This window comes from Gorilla gorilla, chromosome 4 (genome assembly GCF_029281585.2).
Source record: "Gorilla gorilla gorilla isolate KB3781 chromosome 4, NHGRI_mGorGor1-v2.1_pri, whole genome shotgun sequence".
Classification (NCBI taxonomy): domain Eukaryota; kingdom Metazoa; phylum Chordata; class Mammalia; order Primates; family Hominidae; genus Gorilla; species Gorilla gorilla.
This window is the reverse complement of record NC_073228.2, coordinates 146,599,695-146,617,181: the sequence shown is the minus strand read 5'-3', so window position 1 is coordinate 146,617,181 and position 17,487 is coordinate 146,599,695. Positions and strand designations below refer to the sequence as shown.

At 44.3% G+C, this 17,487-nt stretch overlaps 1 protein-coding gene across 9 annotated transcripts in view; it reads right to left on the bottom strand.

The window, feature by feature from the left end:
• Positions 1-15,879, bottom strand: part of ARHGAP26 (Rho GTPase activating protein 26) — a 458,221-nt gene extending 442,342 nt beyond the window's left edge. For 3 of the 9 annotated variants that reach the window (XM_063706840.1, XM_063706843.1, XM_063706845.1), the window contains exon 1: positions 15,178-15,877. In XM_063706840.1, coding sequence (XP_063562910.1) covers positions 15,178-15,331 — 154 coding nt within the window. In that variant the 5' untranslated portion in view covers positions 15,332-15,877. The other 6 variants (XM_055389277.2, XM_063706842.1, XM_063706839.1 and 3 more) reach the window with 5 other exon arrangements.
• Positions 15,880-17,487: the final 1,608 nt, after the last annotated feature.

Here is a 17,487-nt window from a genome sequence, read left to right as displayed (position 1 = left end):
GAAGTCTGAGGGTACAGTGAGCTATGATTGTACTACCACACTGGGTGACAAGACAAGACTCTGTCTATTTAAAAAAAAAAAAAAAAAAAAAGATACCGGGGATCAGTCACCTCTCTGGTCCTTTGGCAAGGCAAGAGAGAGATGGTAGAAGGCCAGACACAGTGAACAAATGATGGGGGTGTGTGGGGAAAGGTGAAGGGAAAGAAAAAGAAGGGAGGAAAGCAAATGAGAGAAAGAGAAAACACACAGATGGTAGAAAACACGCTCTCTACATTTGGACTGGAATTTCCTAGAACAATGCAAGGTTGCTAGTGAAGAAGAAGGGCTTTCCTGTTAAGACCATTGACACCCCCAAACATCACCATTTCAGCATATAAAAAGTTTACTTTTGTCAACAGTCCCTAAAATGGTTAAAGCTGAAACCCTGAAGTGCAACCAGCCAAATCAGGATAGTACTGGAAATTTTTTTCCTCTGTAGAAATGCAGGAATGCATCTACCTACTGGATTTGGGGTACCCATTCTCAAGCAGAAATAACACGCTCTCGTTCCAATTACTCTCTCTAAACCAAGATCAACACCAAGGGACAGACAAGACAAAAGAAGTGTGAAACCAGAGGCCTATAGGCCCCCTCGGCAGTGAGTGTGCATTAGTCAGATTGCACTAGTAAATCTGTCAGAGGACAAGAATGTGTGAAGAGCAAGAACAGTGCCAGGTCGGAACATCCTGGTGTTGGAACTGCAGCATTATGAGGAACTGCAAATTGTTTGGATCCACTGAAGGAAAAGGGTATGTGGCTTCACAAGATCAAGAGACAAAGCAGACAGGAGAGTGCCACACTTGGAGACATGAGTTAAAAATCCTAAGCAATCCCAGCACTTTGGGAAGCCAAGGCGAGCGGATCACGACGTCAGGAGATCGAGACCATCCTGGCTAACACAGTGAAACCCCGTCTCTACTAAAAATACAAAAAATTAGCCGGGCGTGGTGGTGGGTGCCTGTAGACCCAGCTACTTGGGAGGCTGAGGCAAGAGAATGGCACGAACTCAGGAGGGAGGCGGAGCTTGCAGTGAGCCGAGATCGCGCCACTGCACTCCAGCCTGGACAACAGAGCGAGACTCCATCTCAAAAAAAAAAAAAAAAAATCCTAAGGAAGTGGTTGCCTAGGGATGAGAGGTAGGGATGGAAAGAATGGCAGATATTAGCTAAGGACTACAGGATTGCTTTGGGGGAATGATGAAAATATACTAATATTAATCGTGAAGATGAATGCAAAATCCTGTGCATATACTAAAAGCCATTGAATTGTATGCTGCAAATGGGTAAATTGTGTCGTGTGAATTGTATCTCAAAAAAGCTGTTTTTAAAAAACATCGTCCATGGTCTCTGCCTACCATCGCCTACCCCCATGCTACCCATTTGGGGAGCTCAGTAATATGGCTGATTGAGACGGCACATTAAGAGATATGAGTCATCCTTCTCCAGTTTGACATTTTACAAGTTTCTTGCTTAACCATCAAAAAACACTTAAATTGTCTTTCTTAAAGAGACTCAGTTTAGGGGCAGTAAGGATTAGACTCCTTAGGAAAACAAGCAAAATTTAAGTTATCTTCAACTGGTGATCATCTTCATGTACAAATTACGTACGGTTTCAAGCACAAAATCCCAAGCAAGCCCCATTGGGCTGTGTCTTTTCCTTGCAGTATGGTATGAAGTTAAGCTGGCCAGGAGAGGTGGGGGAGATGAGAAGCAAGCCAAAGTTATATCCCAAAAGACACAGAGGCCAAAAGCTATCAGTTCCACTCCAATTTCCTATGCAATGGAGCAGAGCTTCCCTGCTGGGGAACCGATTACAACCATGCTGGCTAATAAGAGGAAACAGGCTTTCTTTCCAGAGAGAAACCCATCTTGCTGCTCTAAACAGAGCTGGCAACATGGTAGTCTGCTGACCTTGCACACTGAGCTCAGGGCAGCTTCGGTCAGAAGGCCGGCAGATTGCGGCAAGGCCTGGCCAGCAGACACAGATGCAGCAGGAGCATCTGGATGCCGAAGCCTACGGATGCTGAGGCACTCGTCTCCAGTGCCTGCCCGGGCCTCCACAATGACTTATTGTCCACAGCAGGGGTGGTGTGGCTGATGATCTGCTGGGTAAGTCGCCCACGGTAAAGTCTGTGTCAAACATTTCAGTGCACTAGTCAGATACAAATGCAAGAAAACCTTATTTTTGGAAGAGCAACCCACAGATTTTCTTAAGAAGCAAACAGCAGAGTGAAAGCAGCATTAATTTCCTGGTGGTGACACCCTGGGATCACACCAGCAGCAGCTGTGGTCTGCCCAGTCATCCAGCCCTGCTTTAACAGGGTGAGAACCAGCTGAGATCAGAACAGAGACAGCAGTATTTGCCAGAAATGAGTTGCCCAGGGGCACCTCCAGGTAGAAGGGGGAGATCAGCTCTCTCTGGGTTTAAGGCATCTCAGCTCCAGAGCCATCAGCCAGTCTCTCTCCTCCTCTCCCCAGATCCTGAGTTCCCCTTGCTGTGCAACAGCTCAACCAGCTCATTATGCTTCCTGAATGTTTTTAAAGAAAAAAAAAAATGTGAAACATAATTACAGGCTCTGACCCCAAATGACTTTAACCCTGACAAGAGCACCCAAGACTCACTGTGGGAATACAGTTTTCCTGTGATTGCCCAGGAGCAAAAGTTTCCTTTCAGGAGCTCCCCCACATCTGCTGGCAATGCTGCTGAAGGGTTCCCGCTCACAGGCCAAGCTCACGGAACAACTGGATCCCAGGCGTGGAGCCACACTGGCTGACATGTTCTCAAGCTGCTAGAACTTTTACGCTTCTGAAACCCTCCTGCATCATTCCTAGGCCTGCAGTAATGCAAACACCCTCCAGATATCTGAGATGTGCCCACATGAGGCTGGAGAGCACAGCTGTGCACATTAAGGAAGAACAGGATTTGGGGACTAGATTTATGCAGAATCTCTTCTGACCTATTTAGACTTAATGTGTGGTCCAAGGACTCCCACCATGCAAATCACTTGGGGTGAGATGGAAGGGAGTGGGGGCGGGGGTATAGGAAATTCGGGTTTCCAGACCTGCCTAGAGCTCATGCATCAGTATTTCCTTGGGTAAAGCCAGAGAATCTGCAGTTAGGGGAATTCTTATACACCTTCACTTTTAAGAACCGCTATCTTACAAGGACACTCTAAAGGCAGATTCCAATAACAGGTCACTTACCACAGGCCTGCTTACACTGCTAAGCACAATATCTACAATTATCTCAGCTGTTCCTCACAATAATATTGTAAGGTATAATAGATATTTATTATCCTCCCTTGCACTTATGCTGCTTTCTCCAGTTTCAACTCCAAAGGTCAAATCCAAAGGACTCCAAACAGTCCTCACGTAAACTGGCCAGGATGAAACATCAAGTCATCAAAGCCTCTCCAACTCTCTGCTACCCACCTGCTAAATGTGGATGCTCCCTATGGTTTCAGCTTCCACTCTCTTCTCACTCCATGCCAGGCGTTCTTCACCCTTGCTGCACATTAGAATCACCTGGGGAGTTTTTAATATGTCCCATGCCCAGACTGCAACCCAGCCAAATTATATCAGAATCTCTGAAGGTGAGTCCTGAGCTCCTCAGGTGATTTCAATGGACAGCAGAGGCTAAGGACCCCTGCGTGGGTCTCACTCTTATAGATTCAGTCACTCCCAGGGCCTCAAATACCACCTGGAGAGAGCCAAACCTATACCTGTAGCCCTCATCTTCCTCCAGAGTTCCAGACTTGTGCTTCCCACAGCCTTGTGGGTGTTTCCACCTGCATGCCCTGCAGGAACTCAGCAAGGACAAACCTTACTTAACTCTGTATCCCCCCTCACACACCACGATTCCTCTCCTGTACGCAGTTCAGCCATCCTCCCAAGGCCTAAGAAGGAAACTCTGGAGATGCCCCTAACTCCTCTGTCATCCCTTCCTCAGGCACTATGCTGCTGACTATGTGTTCTCTTCATCCACACCTGATCATCTACTCTCAAAAACACCATGAATCGGCTGGGCGCAGTGGCTCATGCCTGTAATCCCAGCATTCTGGGAGGCCAAGGCGGGCAGATCACGAAGTCAGGAGATTGAGACCATCCTGAGTAACACGGTGAAACCCCATCTCTACTAAAAAAAAAATACAAAAAATTAGCTGGGCATGGTGGCACGCACCTGTAGTCCCAGCTACTCAGGAGGCTGAGGCAGGAGAATCACTTGAACCCGGGAGGCGGAGGTTGCAGTGAGCCAAGATAATACCACTGCACTCCAGCCTGGGCAACAGAGAGAGACTCCATCTCAAAAAAAAAAAAAAAAAAAAGCCATGAATTCTGCATTCCACTCTATAACTTATCAGTGTTTATTTGAATATTCAAATTGTGATTCCACTGAGTAAAACAGATTTTCAGCAGACTGTATTCCCTGGCACACAGCCTCCTGCCCCAGACACCTGCACCCAAGCCTAAGGAGTGCATTGCTCCCCTCCCTTTTCCCCCGGGTGTGATGTGCAGATGGTGTCCATTCTCTCACATACTTCTGCCTTGGGACAGTGTTAAGAAGAGAATGACTCTCACACCACTGGTGAAATATGGGATTATTTTAGGCAATACAATGACAAACACTTTTCAATGTAATGATTATGATTTAATAATTATTTGAAGATATTTAGAAAAAAAAGTTAACCATATCAAACTTGCAATTTCTGAATGCAGGTTCAAAAGCTCCTTTTTGAAATAAATGTATTTTGTAATGAGTAGACTTTTTTCAAAGTAAATAAATGGTGGTGAGGTGGGGCAAAAATAAGAGGTACCCTTCACATGACTGATCATTAGTAACCACACTGCCCCCTTGGGCTTGATAAGCCTTCAGTTGCCTTTCCCACAGGCCTCTGCTCCCTTCCCCAGAGATCCTTTTAAACTGCTAGCAATCTTCCCCTTGTGCTGTGGGCTGCCTGTTTCCCTGCCTCCTCTCAAAACAATGAGCATCTAGGAGACAAGGACTGTGCCTGCTTCACGCCAGGAACCTGGCCAAAGTAGCCTTCTACATCAACAGGAGCTGGAACAGAGATGGCAGAGGACATGTGGCATGATCCTGTCCTCTATCAGGGAAAAGTGCTAAGCTCTGCAGGAGAAGCTGCCAGAGAGAGATGTCATGCAAAACTCCCCACTCCCTCACCAGTTCCCAGGAATTCCAGTGCCCACCGGGAAGCTTCTATGATAGGCAAGGTGTCCCCTAGACCAGAGTCATGGTCTCCGGTCACAGAAGGCAGAAGACTGCCCTCCTTCAACAAACCTGCCGAATCTCCTGAATGTTACACGCACCGCACAAAGATAAAAACTCAACAGCACCATCACTAGGAACACAAACAAGGTCTCTGGGATCCTACATTCAACTGATTTCTAGGTACAGCTGTCTCAGTTTAGGGAATGATTTTTGCTGTGGCTTTTGTGGCTTTTAATCCCAGAATTAGCAATACATACAAACTGGAAAGGGGAAAATGGAGAAAATTCTAAGTATCGTTTTATTTACAGAGACCATTCTGTAATAAACTGTCTAAAATGGTGAGTTTCCTTCCTACTCTAAAATCATGGTTTATCAAATTCAGTTCACTTAGAACTTTTCAGAAACACTGTTATGAAATACTTATTAAAATGAAAAATGTACATACCCTTTGGTCCAGCAGTTTCATTTCTAGGAATTTGTCACTCATGTGCCTCATGCCAGAGGTGCCAGGATGTTCACAACACCATTACTTGCAATGGTGAAAGGTTGGAAATAATCTAAATGTTTATTATTAGGGGAATGGTTACATACACTATATTTAATTCATACAATAGAATACAATGCAATCTAACAATGAGTGAGCTCTCTATGTACCAATGTAGAATAATATCTAATATATTAAAAGCAAAGGGTAAAATAGCACATATGGCACAATGTGTATGTGTATTTATTGGCACATGCATAAATTACATCTGAAAAATACCAAAGAAACCAATAAAATCATGCCTCCAGAGGAAGAAGTGGGGATCAGGAGACAGGAAGCGTTGGAGGGATACTCACATTCTCTTTTGTCTCTTTTGAATTATGAACCACTTACAGGTATTACCTATTTAGGCAACCCTTTTAAAAAGAAACATAGCTATGAGTTAAAGTAAAAATGCCTTATTTTATTTGTTCGACTAATATTCATTGTCTACCCCTGACCCACAAGTGTGATAACGAGATACGCAGTCAGGAATTTGCTAAGGCTTTCGTCCTATCTGTTTGACAGTCTCCTTGGCACAGAAACAGCCAAAGTTCAACTCAGTCAGCTTGGAGATCTATCTGAAGTCTCAGAGGAGGAGGCAGTTCATATTTTCAAAGTGTTCAAATTAGCCTGCAGTAAACTTAAAAGCAGATGTGACAGCAAGATCAGATGAGTTTTGAAACTTACCAGCGGTATCTTTTCAAACCATATAAAATAGGAGTTTTTTGAGCTTTTGCTGTGTGGCAGCAGCAAGAGTCAAAGAGTAGCTACTGGCTTGGCCCAGAGAAACCAGCTAGTTAACAGTTTGGTGTGGAATTCACAAACCCCTCAAACCTTTGTCTATCTGGCAAAGAAAACACACACACACACACACACACACCACCCTAACCCCAGGAATCTCCTCTTTCTAAATATAGCAGGAAACTGCCCAGTCTCCAGCTTACCCAGGGCAGCATTCTGTGCCTTCCAACCAAGGTGAAATGAGCCAGACACAAACATGCCATGACAGCTCGTGGCCCACACTGCCAAGCTGTTTTCCTTACCATTTCCTCTCTCTCCATTCTGAGTTGCTACAAAAATGTGTAAACCCCAGTCACTATAATTTGTAAAAATTCCTCTGGCTGCTAATGCTGTTGTTCTCACCCTAAATAAACATGATTTCCTTCCTAGTCCCTGAGCCTGGAGGTTAGAACAGACTCTTAGATATGGGCAAAGCCCCATCCTATCTCCCATCTGACCTATAAGAACATGCCACTCAGAAAGCAGATCGGGCAGTTCCAGGGCTAACAGGGACACATCCAATTAATTGTCATCTCTCTTTCCCTGGCACACATACACACACACAAAGTTGTTTTTTTTTTCTATCCCTTGGTTGTTTTAAAATCAGTGTCAGTGTCTAACAGAAGGGTCTGTTAAGGATGCTTCTGATTTAACCAAAAGATGAAGCTTCAGAAACAATCTAACATACTCAAAGGAGCACCAAATTATCAACCGGCTACAAGGATGCAAAGGACCTAAACAACAGATGTCAAAGGGCTTGTAAAAACTGGAGTCAGCAACCATTCCACTTGAAGGAATCCATCTCAGGGAAATGCTGGAATCCACACACAAAAGCAGGTGTGCAAATAATCACTGCAGCACGCCTTCTAATAGTGAACAACAGAGACAATCCAAATATCCTTCAATAGGAAACTGAGTAAATACCAACTATGGCATATCCACATAAAGCTCCCTGTAGTCATTAAAAAGAATGCACTACATGCATGTACTGACATGGAAGGTCTTCAAGACAAATGATCAACTGGAAAAGCAAAACACAAAATAATCCTTACAGTATAATCCCATTTATGAAAAAAACACACAGAAAAATGACAAGAAAAAACGCATACCAAACTGCTAACAATGATTGTTAACTAGGAAAAGGGGGTGCTTTTACACTGTATACGTCTATACTCTTTGATGCTTGCATGAGAATGTATTCAGGAACTATCCATGTCATAATATTTTGTCTTTGCACTATAAGATTAGGTCATTCATTCATATTGTTAATTTTACCCCTAAACCTAATCCTTCCCAAGCAAACTATTTTAGCAAATAGTACCATCATTCACATAACTGCTCAGGCCAAAAATATCTGAATCATTCTAGACTTCTTTCTTTTCTCTCATAGCCCATATGCTGTGCAGCAAATCCTGTGGGCTCTACTTCCAAAAATACCCAGCCTCTGACCACCATCTGTGATGCTGCCACCCTAGCCCACGGTGCCATCATCTCTCACCTCAACTATTACAACAGCTTCCTTACTGGTCATCTTGCCTCCATTGTTGCTCCACTATGCTTGGTCTCTACACAGCTGCCTACATAATCTTTTTAAAGTACAAGTACGATCATGGCACAGCCTTCCATGGCTGCCCATCACACTTAGAATAAAACTCTAAGTCCTTTCTAGAATTCAAGATCCCTATGACCTTGCCCTGGCCTATCTCTCTGTGCATTCGCCTTCACTCTGCTACAGTCACAACTGGCCGCGCCACTGGCCCCCAGACATCCCACTCAATCTCCCACCTAATGACTCCTACATTGTTTACCTCCATCCAAGAAGCCATTACTCTAGTCTAGGGCTCTGGAGGACATGGTAAAGGCAGAGCAGGGTCTCCATATTTGCTGAACGAAACTCTTCTTCTGATGGCAAAAAATATATAATTTGAAACAGAATGGGTTATAATTTTAAAAGGTAAAACAAGGCTCGCTCAGAAACTTAAATCTAGAAAAACTACTTTGACTGCTAGGTTAGTATTCCTCCACTGGCTAATTTTTAGAAATGCAATGGCCTTGACAGGGTAACAAAGTCCCCTTTACAACTTGCTTTCCCCAGTAGCTCAATGGTGATAACAGTTCTTCCTTGGCCGGTTCTCATTTTGTCCATTGAGAGGGCTTGGATCATTAGCTTATGCAGGCCAGATTTAGGAAGTCCAGCCTGTGGCATCTGCCCAGAGCGATGCCCACTGGCCTAACAAGAGCAGAAATCTGAACCACAGCCTCATAAGAACCACCTCCTAATTCCTGAGATCCTGAAACTGATCAGTTAAATACATCTAAGGTTGAAGCACATGGAAACAAATAGTCCCCAAAAGAGGGCAAATGGAGAAAATACACTAAGTGCTGTTCACTTAATCATCAAAAGTTTTATGGGACAAAGTAAAGGAAAAAAAAGATCTGAATAGACATTTCAGCAAAGATGACGCACCAATGGCCAAAAAACACATGAAAAGGTGCTCATCCTCATTGGTCACCAGGATAATGCAAATTAAAACCACAATGAGATACCACTTCACACCCACTAGAGTGGCTACAATCAAAATGAAAGACAACAACAAGTATTGGCGAGGATGTGGAGAAATCAGAATCCTCATACATTGTTGGTGGGAATGTGAAACGGTGCTTCTGTTATGGAAAACAGTATGGTAGGTTTTTTTAAATAAACACAAGTTTAAATTAAACTTAAACATAAATTTACCATACAACCCAGCAAAATTCTACTCCTAGGTAAAAAATGAAATTAGAAGTGAAAACATACATACACATGAAGACATGTATGCAAACATTCATAGCAGCATTATTCATAAGAGCAAAAAACTGGAAACGACCCAAATCATCAGCTGGTGAATGGATAAACAACTTATGGTTTACAAAATGGAATATTTTCTAGCAATAAAAAGGAACAAACTACTGATACATGCTACAACACAATGAGCCTCAAACACAGCATGCTTAGTGAAAGAAGCCAGATGCATAAGACTACATATTATATGATTCCATTTAGCTTAATTTTTCACAGAAGAGAAATCTATAGAGACAGAAAATAGTAGATCAGTGGCTGTATGAGGCTTCAGGCAAAAATGCAGTGCCTGCAAATGAGCATGAGAAAGCTTTTTGGGGTGCTAAAAATGTTCTAAAACAGGACTAGGATGATGGTTGCATAACTCTGTAACTACAAACCACTGAATTATACACTTAAGAAAAGTGAGTGGCTAGGAGCCGTGGTTCATGCCTGTAATCCCAGCACTTTGAGAGGCCAAGACGGGAGGATCACCTGAGGCTAGGAGTTCGAGACCAGCCTGGGCAACAACAAAGTGAGACCCCCCCATCTCTACAAATAATACAAAACAATAAAAAATAAAATTTTAAAAGGTGAATTTTATGGAATGTAAATTATAATTCAATTAACCTTTTATGAAAAATTCCCCCAAAAACATGCTGACCTGAAGCAAGTAACTGCTTTGAAAGGAATAAATATAAATATAGTGTTCTTGTGAGAGACAGCCATGATAAATTGGTATGTCAATTCCAAGTGTTAGTGATCATACTGAAGGGAAACGAAATGGAAAGAAAAAAATACGTTTTTATGACTTTAAAAGAGAAAGAATAGTCTTTCTTAATGACAGCTGTTGATAATTAAAACTCAACAATAAGATATTTAGCCATGAAAAGAAATGAAATCCTAACACATGCTATTAACATGGATGAACCTTGAAAATATTTTGCTAAGTGAAATAAGCCAGATATTTATGACAAATATTGTATAATTCCACTTATAAGAAGTACATAGAATAGGCAAATTCATACAGACAGGAGAATAGAGGTTACTAGGGTTGGGGGAGGGGAAAGTGGGGAGTTATTGTTTAATGGGAACACAGTTCCAGTTTGAGATTATGAAAATGTTCTCGAAAGAGATAGTAATTATACAACATGGTGAACATGCTGAAAACCACTGAATTATATACTTAAAAATGACTAAAGTGGTAAACGTTGTGTTATGTATATTTTACAACAAACAAACCTCGACAAAGAGAAATAACCCAAATAAAAATGGGCAAAAGATCTGAAGACCCCTCACCAAAGAAGATATGCAGATGGCAAGAAGGCAATATGAAAAGATGCCAAACATCATATGTCATAAGGAAATAGCTAAATTTTTTTAAATGAGATACCACTACACACCTAGTAGGATGGTCAAAATCCAAAACCCAGACAAAACCAAGTGCTGAGCAGAATGCAGAGCAACAGGAACTCTCATTCATTGCTGGTGAGAATGCAAAACAGTATAATCAGTTTGAAAGCCGGTTTGACAGTTCTTAAAAAAAACTACACGTACTATTTTATTTTACATATATATACATTACTATACAATCTAACAATTATACTCCTTGGTATTTACCCATATGAGTTAAAAACTTATTTCCACATATAAACTGCATGCAAATGTTTATATCGGCTCAGTCCATAACTGATAAAACTTGGAAACGACCAAAATGTCCTTCAATAGATGAAAGGATAAACTATGGCACATCTAGATAACAGAATATTATTCAGCAATAAAAAGAAATGAGCTACCCAGCCATAAGAGGACATGAAAGAACCTTCAGTACACATTGCTAAGTGAAAAAAAGCCAATCTGCAAAGGCCACATACTGTTTAATTCCAACTATATGACATTCTGGAAAAGGTAAAACTAGAGAGACAGTAAAAAGATTAGTGGTTGCCCGGGGTTAGTGGGGAGGGAGGGATGAATAGGTGGAGCACATAGGATTTTTAGGGTAGTGAAAGTATTCTGTATGATATTATGATGGTGGTTATATGTCATTATACATTTGTCAAAATCCACAGAATGTACAACACGAAGAGTAAGCCCTAATGTAAATTATGAACTTTAGTTAATAATGTTATATTGATATTGGCTCATCAACTATAACAACTGTACTATGCTAATGCAGGATGTTAGAAATAGGGGCAACTGGAAGGGACAGGTATGAGGCGCTATGTGGGAACTTTCTACACTTCCCACTCAATTTTTCTGTGAATCTAAAACTGCTCTTAAAAAAAAAAAAAGTCCATTAATGATTTAAGTGCAGGGGAGGAGGGTTTAAGCCAAAGTCAGTGAATTGAGAACTACAGACTGGATGCAAATTTTTTCAGTCCAACTAAGAACACAGAATGGAGTAAAATGAAGGGATGTTTTTCAGCCAATGTTATATAAAAACTATAAAAATTTGTTTGAATTTAATTTGCTGTCATTTATGTTTGTATGAGTAATATTCAAAATGTCAATTACTACCATTTACAAATAATTAGGAAATGCCTTTGATTTTCTTTATTCACAAGGTACTGAAGCAAAGCAAAGGATCTGGGGAAAATATTTTGCTACCCAACTCCACATCCATTTGTTCCATTAGGATTTTCTGAGTAACATAATTACTCCTAAACAAAGCAGGTTGGCATCGAACATCCTTTGAGAGTTTATGCCATTCAAGAAGCGCTTATGTATTGCAAAATGCCCACGTTTAATTCTAACAAGTACAAAAGGGTGACAGGCTTTAAAGCATGTAACTCAGTGCTGACCTTTTTACTCTTGCTTTGAAAGGCAAAGAGGATGAACCACTTACTTACCTTACTGAATCACACCAAGAACAGGTTTTTGGCCTCTCTGTTCAATGCTATATTACTCAGTGAAAAGACAATCACTGATAATCATTCAGTGCTACCCCCAAAAGAAACTCTGCTGCTTTACAAAGCCAAGACATATTCAGCCACTCTCATCTGTCCCTCTAGCCTTCAAAGCCCGTGATGGAGAAAGAACTCCAAAACTTCAGAGGATAATACAAAATCTTAGCTGGCCTTGCTACCCAGGGCTCGGAGTCTAAAAAAAACTGGCAATATTTTCACTTAATCAAGCACCTGCTGCATGTTTCTCCTTTACGGGATCTAGATCTATAAAGAATTTGCATCTCCATTGCCAGCATCTCATTCATAAAGTGGAAGTAATAGTAACAATGAGCTACCTGAACTTTGGCAATCCCTAGAGGACAGTTTTATTGCCTATGATTAACACTCAAAACCAAGCTAAATCCAAAGAGCTAGAAATACTAGTTATAAAATAACTGTAAAATAAAATAAAATATGGCTATAAAATAAAGCCACAAAAGTTTAGAACTATAAGAGAACATAGATTATCTAAACCCAGTGTTTATATGATTATGTATTTATGTTTAAGTTGTACTGGGAAAACACTTCGGTTTATAGATGTAATAAACATGACTGAAGAAAAATAATACACAAACATTAATATAGTAGTATACAACGCAACAAGCATCTCATGATATCGGAATGTCTGAAATCCAGGACACAATGGTTGACTCCACCCTCTATTTTTAGAGGTCACCTGACCTGATCAAGTAGTAGTTAGTAGTGGTAGAATACATTAGTAGAGCTGGACGTAGAGAGAACAGAACACCAAGATCCCCATCAGTCTTTCCTCCAGATTACAGGGCTGATCCATTCCATTAGACAGCTTAAATAACACTTCGACTCTATCACTGCAATGTTTCTTCCTACCAAAGAATTCTTGCCCCCAAAAACTAGTGGTAGGAAAACTGCCAGTCACCCAAACGCACCCTCCTCAGATTCAATGCCAAAATAGAAAACACAAGTCCAAATTCTAGGGCTTGGTGCAAGAGGTTCCATTCTGGGCAAGTGAGATGGGGCAGAAGTAAGAGCTCTGCACTGGCAGGGACTCCATCTCTGGCTCAAACCAGGTGGATTCAAAAGCTCTGGTCCTGCTGCTAGAGCTGTGTGACTCAGAGGTAGTGCTTCCCCCAGTCTCTGTTTTCTCATTTGCAAAATGAATCTAAGCACATGAGATAATTATATGTGAAGCAGTGCCTGGAATGAAGTACACCTCTGTAAGCACAGGAGTAGCAAAATATTCACTCCTACACCCTTAGTGCCCAGTGCAGTACCCAGTACACCACAATCACACCAAAAGTTTGCTGAGTGAAGCAGAGAACCCACTAAAGCCAGCCTGAGGTTCAATCAAAATTCCTGGGCCCAACCTGTAAGTGGGCCCCTAACTTACTCCAAACCAGGGACCCCCATCCCCTAAACCAAGAATGGCCTTGATTATTGACAAAGGAAGGTTCTGTTCATATGTTTCAGGTAAGGCACAGCCTAAGAATCTGCCTCTAAGAAGCCTCATCACATCACAGTCCTGTGTTCATTTCATCCCAAAAGATTGGCACTTTGGGCTGCCCTGGCATTCCATTGTCTCTCTCTTCATTTTTAGAAGCAACAAGCTGACAAAATGACATCTCAGGCACCTGACTTTTGTAAGTGCCCTTTAAAGAGGCCTGGGAACAATTCCCACAGCTACGACTCTACTCTGCTAAGGCAAGATTTCTTAGCTGAAAGGTATCACCTACTAAGAAATCCATCACAGAAGCAGATACAGTAACAAGAGTCAGAGACAATTCCACTATCTGCCTTCATGTGGTTCCTGATTCTTAAAACTAAAAGATGGACTGAGCTATTTTTAAATGGGGAGACTGAAAAGGCACCAAAAACGTTCTCACAATCCAAGGCACTCATCCCTAGAGCACGCTTATTTGGCCAGAAAAAGAAACTCTCTGGCTCTGCAAAAGTGAAGCAGAATGCAAAATTGCATCTCTCCCCTTGTACCAAAAGGAAAAAACGCAAAAATGGTTTTACAAAAGGTCCAAGAATCTTTGAAATACGTTTGAACTTCTTTCTGAGGATTATGGATATTCCTTCTCAGACCTTTACAAGGATAACGGAAGAGGTAAAAAGGAGAGCTTGGGAGCAGGAGAGGGAGAGAGTTGGGATATGTACATTCTATTTTTAAACCCTCGCCCACAGTTTAGAGTAAAGGAACACTCTGATTCTCTACTCCCACCCCTATCACCTTCTGCTAAACACAAGAATCAGAACCTGCGCACGTACTGATTCTAGATTTAGAGATTACTGGCTGCCAATACTCCAAGGAATCGCAAGCTAACCAAGCATTCCACCCAGGGAACCCGGCGGCCTGACTAGGCAGGAGCTGCGTACAGGGAGCGAAGCAGTCACAACCCGCCTTTTCCCAAGGGGAGGCAGCGCCCCCTCGGCAGGGCACGTTCCATTCTCACGGCTGGGCACTCAAGGCTGAGCAACTCTGCCCCTAAGGGAGCTGGAGCTGTGGACACGATGGGATCTGCCCGCAGGCTGCGGCGCGCTCGGCACTCTGGCCCCACTCCTGGGACACCTGCGTGCCGCGCACGCCCACGCCCACCCGCGCTGCCCCAGAGCACCACCCGCGCTGGGTCACCTCCTGACCATCCCTGAACGCAAAAGGCGGAGCGACGGGTCTCTCTCTTCATCTGATGGTTGCTGGTTCGCCCGCTTTACGTATCCTTCCTGCCTCGGAGGCGTCGACACCCGTCCCCCAGTGTACCGGGAGCAGAAACCCGGCAGACGCACGGGCAACCCGGGCTAAGCGCCACCTCCCAGTCCCTCCCGCCCCGGAGCCGCGTCCCCGAGGGGCTCGGGACACTCACTCTTGAGCGCGCTGATGAGAGACTTCCCGTCCTTGATGAGCTCCTTGATGAATTTGTTGGTCTTGTCCAGCTCTGCTTCGTGCGACTTGAGCGTCTCTCGGAAGTGCGGACTATCGAGGCAGCAGTCGCTGAACTCGAGCGCTGGGAGCCCCATGGTGCGCGCGGCGCCCAGCCGGGGGGCGCGTCTCCGCCGGGGCCCGGGCCGCCCGCCGCCCAGAGCACTCACGCGGCGGGACCCCGGCCGGCTCCCCCGACGGCCGCCGGCTCCACAGGTGTGGCGCTGGCTCACTCCCCGCGCGGTGTCCGCCGGCGCGCAAGACTCCCGAACCGAGCTCGGACCCGGCCGAGGTGCTGCTGTTCCGGGCGCGGGCAACGGAGCGGATCGCGAGCAGGAAACGCAGCGCGGACCCGCAGCGGCGCCGGGAAGCGAGCGAGCGGGCGAGCGAGTGCAGACGCCGCCTCCCCGCCTCCTTCGCTAGCTAGCTCTCGGCAGCCTCGAGCGCCCTCTCACAGCAGCCTCGGCCGCCCCGCCGGTGTCTGGGCCGCTCGAACCTGCTAGCAATGACTTAATCCCCGCCGGGCCAATCAGCGCACCCTTCCCTGCCCGACCCTCAGGCCGCCCGGGGACGCCCGGCCCTTCCGCGATCTTGATCCAATCAAAGAGGCCTGGAGGCAGGGTCTGTGGCTGGGGGCGTGGCCCTCGCCAACGCCTAGGTCCGCAGCGCAAACTCCGCCTCCTCTTGCCCTCCCAGCGTTGCAGACCCCGAAACCTAGGGGTGAGCGTTGCTGTGCACCCGCCCCCGCTACCTTGCCCGCCTGCTCCAGCCCGAATCCGAGCCGCGCATGGCGAGTCTGCTGGTCCTGGGGGCCGAAGAGCCTCGATGTGCCAAGCATGAAAAACCTGGGGACTAGGGCTGCAGTTCACCACCGCCTGCCCTGCACTGCGGGGCAACCGATTTTACACTCAAAATACAGCCCCCTGCTCCGGGAGAATCCCGAGCGACCAAACGCTCCTCTTCCAGTCAGGCAGAAAAAAAATGTTATTTGCATCTTAAAATTACCAGCTCTTGCCTGCAGTCTTCCCGCCCCCTACGGTCCGTCCCCCTCACGGCCACTCCTGCTCAGAACCCGCCCACGGCTCCCCTCAGCCGAAGGAGCTCACATCATTACTAGAATTTCAGCCGCCTGTTATTTTCCTGCTCTGCATCTAGCACAATTTTACATAATAAGATGACAGTCTGCTGCCTGTCATCCTTCGCTACACGGTAAGCCCCACGAGGGCAAGTGCCCCTGCAATTTTCTTGTCCGCTGTTGCATCCTGGCACCTAGCACAGTGGCTGGCATTTAATAACAGATATTGAGCACTTACTATGTGCTATGTGTGCTACGGTGATTGATAAATGTAGAATAAATGAATGGATCCTTTCCCAGAGCCATCTCCACCTCCCACGCCCAGTGCGTTGCCCTGTAGTCCCTCTGTTGGACCGCAGGACTCAATTCTGGCATCTCACTCGTTGCACTTGTCAGGCTGGGTCCCACAGGGTGTCTAGTGCTGAATTGTTAACTCCTGGAGGATAGGGACTGTCCTGGAATAAATTATCTCTATGTCTAGGAACCAGCAGCCCTCTTTCAGCTACGTGGGGGCTTCATGTTTGTTTGGGTTGGTTTGTTTTTTAAATAGGTCTGCTATGTGCAGGCACTAGCCTAGATGGTAAGAATACAAAGATGAATAACAAAATGAATTTAGCTGCTGGTGGTATTAGGTGAGATGGAAGCAAACAAGCGATAACCATGCCTTGTGATAGGATAGAAGGCCTGGGTGCTTGGGAACATGGATTTTTCACTCAGGAGGGGTCAGAGGTGTCCCATCTATATTAAGAAAGCAATTGATGTACTAAATTCATAAATGGAGCATGGTGGCTCACACCTGTAATCCATAGCTTTTGGAGGCCAGGTGAGAGGATTGCGTGGGGTCAAGAGTTCAAGACCATCTTGGGCAACACAGCGAGACCCCCCCCCCATCTCTACAAAAAATTGTAAAATAAATAAGTAAATGTATAAATAAATGAATGTGATCTGTTTGATAGGTGTATCTACAAATTTAGACTTGATAGCAGGTCCAGACAGCTATCTGATAGATAATTACAACCCAAAAATAATTATTCTTCACTTGCCAAAGATGAGAAAGATCTAGAATGGAAACCCTAAGAAAGTAAATCTGTTTAATGCTTTATCTTGAGCACCTAAAGGTAGGTGTTCTGGTTATCTATTAATACAGAATAAATGATACCAAAAGTTAATGGTTTAAGA